This window comes from Canis lupus, chromosome 26 (genome assembly GCF_011100685.1).
Source record: "Canis lupus familiaris isolate Mischka breed German Shepherd chromosome 26, alternate assembly UU_Cfam_GSD_1.0, whole genome shotgun sequence".
NCBI classification, from domain to species: domain Eukaryota; kingdom Metazoa; phylum Chordata; class Mammalia; order Carnivora; family Canidae; genus Canis; species Canis lupus.
Window position 1 is genome coordinate 30587625 of NC_049247.1, and position 9664 is coordinate 30597288.

Genomic DNA, 9664 nt, shown 5'->3' on the forward strand with positions numbered 1-9664 from the left:
AAGGACTGACTTTTCTTCTGACCGGTATTTATCGAGCGCCTACTACATGCCAGGCACTGCGTGGGTGCTGCTGCCCAAGGGAGAATGACCAATGCCGTCTGACCCTGCTTGCCCAGAAACGGGTCTCCGCGGTGCCACAGGATCCCGCACGCCCTACACACACCCCTGTTGTGGGATCACTGAGGACGACCGTGGAGAAGGAATTCTTTTTTTTTTTTTAATTTTTATTTATTTATGATAGTCACACACAGAGAGAGAGAGAGAGAGAGAGGCAGAGACATAGGCAGAGGGAGAAGCAGGCTCCATGCACCGGGAGCCCGACGTGGGATTCGATCTCGGGTCTCCAGGATCACGCCCTGGGCCAAATGCAGGCGCTAAACCGCTGCGCCACCCAGGGATCCCGGAGAAGGAATTCTTGAGACTATTGGTGCAACTTAGTAAGTTCATCGAAGTAGCACAGGGACAGGAGGAGCCGTGGGCAGAAGCTGCTGCACATGTGCTGAATGAGGCTGGCGGTTCTATCGGAGGGGCTGTGCAGGGATTATTAGGTCACAAATGTCTTCTTGGGATTTCTCCTTCTAAAACTACTTTCGCAAGGTTTCTCTGGTGCGTATCATTCAGCTCGGTAGTGACCACCCGTGAGACGTACCGGCAGCCAGGAGACCTTTGAGGATGTAGCAACCGGCCCTTATCTGATCTTTATCAAAGCTATGCAGGCTGTCGTTCAGCCTTCGGGCTAGAGACGAGCATCTTCCTGCTTTTACCCCTCCTCGCCCCGCAGGGAAACGTCTGCGGATGGAGCGGCGGAGCGGGGCGCGGCGGGGAGAGGACTGCGGGCGGGGCCGGCAGGGGGCGCTGCGGGAGCGCCGGGGCGCGGCGGGGAGAGGACGGCGGGCGGGGCCGGCAGGGGGCGCTGCGGGAGCGCCGGGGCGCGGCGGCGGCGGCGGCGGCGGAGCGGCGGGCGCGGCGCGCGCCTCCCCGGGGTCCGGTACATGGCGGCGCCGGGCGCAGGGCCCGGGCCCGGAGCGCCCCCGGGGCTGGAGGCGGCCCTGCAGAAGCTCGCGCTGCGGCGGAAGAAGGTGCTGAGCGCTGAGGAGATGGAGCTGTACGAGCTGGCGCAGGCGGCGGGCGGCGCCATCGACCCCGACGTGTTCAAGTGAGCCCGCGCGGGGGGTGCGCGTCGTCCTCCCCGCCCCGCCCCGCCCCCGCCCCGGCCTCTGGTCTGCAGCGCCCCCCGCCCCTTCCCGGCCCCTGTGCGCGCCCGCAGTGCAGTTGGGGGACCCGAGGGCGGTGGCCGCCCTAGGCCCGCGCGGGGAGGGCTCACAGCCCACCGCCTGTGTTCTCTCCAGGATCCTGGTGGACCTGCTGAAGCTGAACGTGGCGCCCCTCGCCGTCTTCCAGATGCTCAAGTCCATGTGTGCTGGCCAGAGGCTGGCGGGCGAGCCCCAGGACCCCGCGGCCGTGTCTCTGCCCACATCCAGCGTGCCCGAGACCCGAGGTCAGAGCCGGGCCCCGCGCTCCCCGCCCCTGTGGCTCGGCGGGGGGCGGCGGGGGAAGGGAGTGGGCAGCGCGGGACACGAGGCAGGCTTGGCCCTGAGCGGCAGGGCGCTACTGTGGGTCTTCTCCCAGCACCTGCAGGGACCATCCAAGGGCTCCATTCTTGGTTTCCAGTCCCCAGCTTTGGCTTCGTTGCTACCCTTCACAGTGCCCGTGTGCGAATCCAGATCAGGTGGATGCAAAATGGGTGCCCAGGGTGCCCAGGCGGGCTAGGGCTCATCTAGGATTGCGGCTGCCGCGCTGGGTAGAAGTGCTTTCGTTCCACAAAGACAGGAGCAAGGTGGTGTTGGTTCCTGTTCTCATGGTGTGTACAAGCCTCCTGGAAGCGCTCAGGGGGTGGGGCAGGCACAGGCCTTCCTGCGCCCTCTCCACCTGTGGGCCACCTGTGCCCAGGTGCTGCTCAGGAACGTAGCCAGCCGAGCTTCCTTGCTCGGATTGCAGGACAGGGGTCAGCGTGGCAGCCCCAGGCTGCCCTAGATGCAGGGTACACAGGCCTGAGTGGGCACAGCACTAGGCTTCAGTTTGAGGGGCCTCCTCACTCTTGAGAGTCAGGACTGGGGGATAAGCTGGCACTACTAACGAAGGTGTCACAGTGGAGCTCCATCTGCATCCTCCTGGTATGTCGCATCTGCTCCCAGTTTCAGAAATGCTCTGAATGCTTGGCCAGAGCCCTCAGGCACTCACAGACATCCTGAGAAGGGGCTGGTGTTCGGGCTGGGGGCAGGCTGGGCCCCTGTGGGTGGGAGTGCCAGGGCCCCGGGTACCTATGCCCCCTGTCCTGAGAGGCCCTGGGCCCTGGAGCGCAGGCTTCCTTACTGATCCACGCTCTGTCTACTCTCTTTGTGTCTCTCTCTGACCTCCAGAGGCCTCCTTTCTCTCTGCCAAGAACCGTAGTCCCCCTGCAAGGCCCTCCTTTTCCTCGGCCCCGCGGCCTGCGGCCTCTCCAGTTCTGCTCCACGGCCCAGCTGCCACGCACTCGCCTCTCTCTCCAGGGCCCCCCGGTTCCCTCCGGTTCTCTTGCTGCCTGTTCTCTCCTTTCGCAGGTTGCGTTTATTGGTTTATCTCTGGGGGTTGGTGCTCTCTCGTTTCTGTGGAAACTGCTGTGGCCCCCAGAAGGAAGAGCAGCCTCTAGAGGAGCTGCAAGGGCAGGACCTTATGGGCCATTCCTGCCACACAACTTAGAGACCGAGACAGGATTTCATGCCTCAGTTTATTAGAGACAACCTGCAATATTTCTAGAATGGGACCACCACCCCCTGTACTCTGTGGAGGTGCTCTCACCCCAGAGGAGGACAGTAGGCAGAGGGGCGGGAAAGCCTTTACTTTGCTGTAGAGAGTGAAGCCTTAGGTATGAGAAACACTTTGGCCTCTTAGATGCAGTCACCCACCAAGACTGGTAGCCTAGAGGATAAGCTGTAATTGCCCTTTCCTGCCTGCCTCCTAAGCCAAGGGTACCTTCCAGGTATTGTCAGGTCTGATGAGGCTGGAGGCCCAGAGCCAGGAGGGTGTGAGGGCCTGAGATCTCCATGTGCTCTCCATGCCCCTCCCCACCTCACCCACCTCGATGTTCTAGGTGCCACCTGGAGTTCAGGCTGGGGGGAGGGGGAGAGAAGGCCAAGGGGCGGGTCAGGGTAGAGGTGGGTAGACTACAAAGCTGAGTTGAGGAATCTGTGGACAGAAGGAGGGAGAAACTGGAATGGAGCCCTTCTGATTTGAGGGGGGGTGTTGCTGCTCATGAGTGCCAGGCTGGCTGTCAGTGCTGAGGACTCAGGGGTTGTGAGATGGACAGGTTCTCCCTCCAGTGAGGGAGATGGTTAGATAAATCAATGGTGAGAGACAGGAGGAAGCCAGTGTAGCTGGCTTTGCAGGAGCAGCAAGAGTGAAACAGGCTCAGAGTCCTGTTGGCCTGCAGCCCTTCAAGGTAGGGGTAGTGGGTGGGCTCCAGCCAGAGATGCAGGCCCAGGCCCCTGGTAGAAATAGGCCTGAGCTTGGAGGGGGGATAAAGGAGAGGGTGGGGTGGAGAATCAAGAGGTAGTGTGGGTTTGGCACTGGGAGCAGTGGCATAGAGGGGCTCTGAGAGAGGTGGGGAGGAAGCCCCAAGCATGGAGAGAAGAGTGGCATGGAGTTCTGGGCCCCATGAGGACTTCTCAAGTGTTTAGGCCTTGGGTCTACTGCCGGCGATCAGGATATGAAGACATAGAGGCCCTGGGGAGATGCCCAATGGGGACAGAGGGCAGCCTGGAAAGGAGGTTGGTGGGGAAGCACTGAAGGGAGGTAGAGCACATGAGGGGCCATGCCAGGAGTGCACTGTGGCCAAGAGGCAGAGGCAATAGAGGACAAGAGCTCTGAGGCCACATATCACATAATCTGTCCACACAGACCTTGGGCAGGGCCTAGGGTAGAGAAAGAGGAGAGATGTCAGTGATCAGTTGGGGGGACTGTGGCAGCCTAGGATCATGATGGGGTTTGGGGCTGTTGGGGCTACCTGGCCTTAGGTTTCATATGGAATTGGGGTGTGAAGCTGCTGCAGACTGGGGGCTGGAGCCCCACTCAGGTGTTTGATCTGGTAAGCTGCAGCAGGCAGGCACAGGGGTCATCTGGGTTCTTGTCCCCTGGCTATCCAGGTGGGCTGTGGGGACTTTCACTTACAAGCTCACTCAGGCAGAAAATGGAGAAGCAGAAGACCTAAGAGCACAGAGGGGTAAATGCTTGTCTTAGTGAGGGTCTGGTCACCTAAGGAAAAATAAAATTCAGTTGAGTGTTCTCTGCTGAAGCTTAGGGAAACTGTATACTTTAAAAAAATGCTCCTCCGGAACGTGTAAGATGAAGTTTGGTGTGCCGAAGCTGTGAGCCTTACACAGAGCTGCGTTGTCCAATATGGAAGCCATGGGCCCCCTGGGGCTGGTGTGACTGAGACTCACTGCAAGTTTAAATACACCTCAGATGGCCAGATGCCTAAGAACTGGCACAAAAAGAGAATACCTCACAAGTAATTTTTGTACCTATTACATGTTGAAATAGTAATATCGCATATTTGGGGTTAATTAAAAATACATTATTTTAGTTAATTTTGTTTCTTTTTACTTTTTTACGTGGCTACTAGAAAATGAAGGACACATGTGGCTCATATCGTGTATCTATTGGACAGCGCTGCTCCAGAACAATCACGACACTTGCCTGAAACACTGAGTCCAGGCATATGTATATGTGCAGGAGGGGTCACACCTCCCAGGAAGCATAGGCTACATTAAGAGCTAAAAATGCATGTGTGCATGTCCCTGGTGCACATCAGTCCTTGTCATTCTATGTGTTATGTTTTCTGGAAGCACTGATTATGCCCCTCCTGTGTACTAGTGTACTAGGCCAGAAGGGGCAGCAAGACTGGCTGATGGGTTAGACCTTGCGGCAGGCTGTCCAGTAGCAGTGATGGATGGTCCTGGCCGCATACTCACCCTGGCCATCAGACCTTGCCAACCAGCCTGAGGATGTTGGGGCACCCACTGTGCTGCTTCAACCCACCCTGTTCTTTTCCTTCCTCACACAACACACATCCAGTGTCCACCTGGTCACTAATATTTGGCCTCAGCGGCCCCTCTGGCCCATTTGAGCACTGCCACCATGAAGGAGAAAGGCTGCTCCTGGGAACCATATGCGGGATGGGAGCAGCAGCCCACATTCAGGCTGTCAACCCTCGATCCCCCCACCCCTGCCAGGATTGCTTACAGGGGATAGGGAGTCAGGACCACATGGGTCACACCAGATGTAAATGGCACAGTGGGCCAGCTCCCTAGCTGTAGGGAGTGTGTTTCGGGTTGCATTTGGGGTTTTGCTTCATCAGAGCAGTCAGGTTTTAGGAGTAGGAGGAGCACCAACTTTATAACACAATACGCCAGGCTTTTTAACGTTCAGTGATCGTCTTCAACTGTTTGAGGCCCCCTCAGGCATTGGGCCTGGGGACATGTCACCCCTCCTACCTTTGGCTCAGCCTTGCTCTCCAGATTCCACCTGACCCTAATTACCCCACCACAGGGAGCTGGGGCAGATAGGACCAGCTCCAGAAAGTCCCTTGTAAGGTGTAGGGGTGCATGGCAGAGTCAGGCTTAACAGAGCAGATCTGTCCACTGACAGGCCCTGCACACCATTCTCCTGAGACCAAAGTGTCACTCTCCTTAACCTCCCCAGCTCTGTCTAAAATGAGGTCTGAGTGGGTCTCCCCACTAACAGTGAGAACACATGATTCCTGAAGGTTCTAAGAATTGCAGAGAGCTGTATAAATGGTCTACTTTCATTCTTAGATGAATTTCTTATGCCTTTTATGGCTCAACGTTACATTGGTGTCTTATTTCAAGGGATTATCAGCCTCAACAAGTTAAAGATGAACATTATTTGCTGTTTTCTCCTTTTCTCTCATCCTTGAGCTTCCAGAAGGGCCCTGGTCACTATGCTGAGGGGGAGAGGAAATTCAGGTGTGTGCCATGCTGAAGAAAAGCTGCAGACTCAGGCCCACATCTGAGATTCCCCCCCACCCTTGCCATTTGCTGTGGGTGAGCTGTGCTTGAGCTGTGCTTCCAGGTCCTTTAGGAGGTGCCCCTAGCTGAGCTTGTGGGGCACCTAAGTACCCAGGGTTAGGCCAGCCTGGAGAGGGACATGGCCTCAGAGTGGGCACCAGCCTGTGGCGAGCTGCAAGGCAGTGGGCCTAATGCACTCATAGGAGACTGGGTCCTTGCCCACTGACCAGTCAGTAGGAACCAGAATATCAGCGTTTGTAGTAGGAAAAAGGAAATGTATGGTGACGCCTCTCTGCTTTGTGTCTGTCTTTTCTGTGAGTCACTGGTAGGCTGAGTTGGCCCACCTCACCCCACCACATGCCCTCAGCCCTGGGTAACCTGTTCTTACATCTTTGTTGAATCCACTGTCTGCAAGCAACTGAGTGTGAAGCCCACGGTGGCAAAGCAGGGGAAAATCTGAGTCCCAAGCATGCCACCACTCTAACCCTTCCCAGCCTACTGAGCAGCAGAGTCCCCCTGTTCCGTAGAGGGGAGCTGTTCAGAAATGCTCTGAAGGAGGGCTGTCCTAAACTCTGTAGGAATCTTGGGGGGAGTGTCGTACCAGAGAGAATGGAAAGCAAGTCTAACAACCTGGAGAAGCCAGAGGCTGCAGTACACTGTTTGTGCGGTTGCCTCCCCTTGTTCAGATGACAGATAGTAAAACAGGAATGTCTTAAACATCCCCCCCAAGGAACCTCATGGTGTCTTTTCTCCAAAAACCTACCAGTCCCCAGGGCAGGCTATTTATTTGACTAAGAACTGACCTTGAGCTTGAGGGTCAAACACAGGACACATACCTCAGTCAGAGTCTGCAGGGTGGACCCTGCCAGACAGGAGCAGCGAAGAGCCCTGGCCAAGGGAAGCCTATGGGGAGGGACTGGGACCCAGTGGGTGAGCCTGCTCCCTGGGCATCTTTTGTCCACTGTGGTGTCCTCTCAGTCTTATGAATGCTGTCAACACCCTGAGGTCCAAGTGTGGTTTCAGACTTTCCTGTCTTCAAAGAAAGAGGGTAAGGTAAGTAAATTCTAAGTCAAGGGCTATCTGCACCAGTGGCCTTCATCTGAATGTAACTACTTGTGGTCAGGGCAAGTCTCGTTGAGCAGTCAAGCCTTGACAGGAACTCAATCACAGGGTTGAACTTGAGAGCGAGAGACTTGACCACCAAATGTTTGCAAAAATACTTTCGGAGGTAGGCAGAGAAACGCCTGTGAGAAGGAGCTGCCGAAGTCCAAATCCAAAAGCCTGACTTCTGTTCCTTTTTTTTTTTTTTTCCTGACTTCTGTTCTTGATGGATGTGCCTCCAGCAGTTCAGCTGTGGGTGATCTGGAAGGGGGAGTGCTAGGGGAGGCAGGGAGGCAGCAGCCTGCTGGTGAGCCTTCCAGCACTGCTGGTGGTCAGCAGGGTCGTCACACTTTCCAGGGCTGGAGTCCACCAGCTGAGCTTACCTTTCCCAAAATGGGCCTCTCGGACTCTCCTTATTGCTCCTTGCACTGCTTCTGTCCTAGGACACACGCTTGAGGGCCTCCTGCACTCTGCTGAGGACTTCTCTTGGATATGCCATTTCCAGGCAGTCCTCAGCCTCAGAGCTTAAGGCTGACAGAGGGTTCCTGGCCGAAAGGTTGGACAGAGATGTACTAGACATAATATGCAAGGAACACAATGCAGTAGATGTGATGACTGTGGATTTTGCCCTGGTTCCTAATGATTGTGTTCTGTGTCTGCTCAGGGAGAAACAAAGGCAGCGCGGCTCTGAGTGGAGGCCCAGCACTGGCAGAGCGCAGTGGCCGGGAAGGATCCAGCCAAAGGATGCCCCGACAACCCAGTGCTACCAGGCTGCCGAAGGGGGGCGGGCCGGGGAAGAGCCCTACTCGGAGCAGCACCTGACATGGGCAGACTTTTCATGTGGCCCAGCTGTGGGCTTTGGCAGCCTCCTAATGGAGGCTACATGGGGTTCCACAGTTGGTAATAAAGCTTTGTGGGAAACCGAGGGTCCATCCAAGCTGCTTGCTATCACCTTTTGAATATATTAAGACACAGATTTAGAATCAGTTCTGCATGGTGGGCCTCGCTGTGCTACAGTTGAACTAAGTGACTTAAGTGATTTCACCTTCCTGTACCTGACTTTCAGGTTGGAAAGACCGTATCTGTACAGTTGGCCCTTGAACAACACAAGGATTAGGGGCACCAATCCACTGCATAGTTGAAAAATTAATGTAACTTTTGACTTCCCAAAGCTTTCCTACCAATAGCCTACTGTTAACAGGAAGGCTTATCAATAAACAGTTGATTAACATATTTTATGTATGTATTATATATTGTATTCTTAACATAAGCTAGAAAAAAATCATAAGGAAAAGATATTTATACTGTAAAAAACCCACATACCTGCACCCTTCAAACTCATGTTCAAGGGTCAACTGTATTACCAGATCTTTTATAAACCGACAACACCACGTTTTGCTAAAGGGAAAGGGGCAGTGCTTTTGCTGAGACTGTTCCCAGGGTGCTCATCTGCAAGGGTGTGAGCATGAAGGTAGAATGATGTCATATAGGTTATGTGCACAATGAAATCAAAGATGATGTGTGTTGTAACCTAGAGCTCACTCTGTGGGCTGTGAATGCCATGCAGAATTCAGTAAGACTCCTTTCCACCTAATAATGTCCTCGACCCTACATACTTCGCCCACAGTATTAGGGACTTGTCAACAACCCCCTTCCAATGTTCAAACTCCAGTTCCTGACTTACACATTAGTCACCATGTGCTGTCAACAGAAAAGCCTGAAAAATGACAAACCCAACTGAACATCTAACTCAGTTTACCTAGAATCTAGAAATTTTTTTTGTTTTGAAATCTGTGTTTGGAAATTGTTTCCCTGCTTCTACAGTATAGTCTGGGACAGCCTTCCACATGACCCGGCAGGCTTTGGGGTCCTACCTATCCCAGCAGGCACAGGAGTGTGTCCCAGCTGCGCATCACAATAGAAAGGTTTCATATAGAAACTTTGATTGTAAATAACTGGAGACCAGCTGTGCTGCAGGGTAGTAGAGGGGGGAGGGGGAGAGGAACGCATGCCAGCCCTGCTCCCATTTAGTATTCTTCCCCTTTGCTCCTCCCCACTACTCCTGCTCACTTGCTTGCACTGGCAAATAATCTAAAAAAAAAAAAAAAAATTTAAAACAATGCCCCCCAAAACAAAGGCCTTGCTGAAAATGGAGCCTTAGTAAGAGTTTGCACTAGGGCAGGGCTGCCTCCCTGGACCCTCCACAAGACTGAGTCAAAGTGGCCATTCCACAATTTGGAAAAACAAACCAGGTTACAATTCCATTCTCCAAAGGAGCATCAAGAACTAGTGAAAGATTTAAGAACAACCAAAGCATTTTTCCTAATTCCCTCAGCCATGACTTTTGAAGCCTTCTTCTAGGATTAATGTGGTAACTAGACATACAGACATGCTTAATTTTTTTTCTGAAAGGAAACCTGTTTTTTCCTCCCTGGAAATCTACTTGGAAAAGACAGGGATCTGGATCAGAATAATGTCAAAGTGCAGGACAAGGTACA

At 54.1% G+C, this 9664-nt stretch overlaps 1 protein-coding gene across 1 annotated transcript; it reads left to right on the forward strand.

Annotated features, from left to right (window-relative positions):
- The first annotated feature begins 954 nt into the window (after nucleotides 1–954).
- Nucleotides 955–8103, forward strand: MZT2B (mitotic spindle organizing protein 2B). Its single transcript, XM_038575956.1, has 3 exons — nucleotides 955–1156; nucleotides 1350–1498; nucleotides 7831–8103. The coding sequence occupies exons 1-3, from the start codon at nucleotides 993–995 to the stop codon at nucleotides 7986–7988; spliced, it is 471 nt and encodes a 156-aa protein (XP_038431884.1). The 5' UTR covers nucleotides 955–992; the 3' UTR covers nucleotides 7989–8103.
- Nucleotides 8104–9664: the final 1561 nt, after the last annotated feature.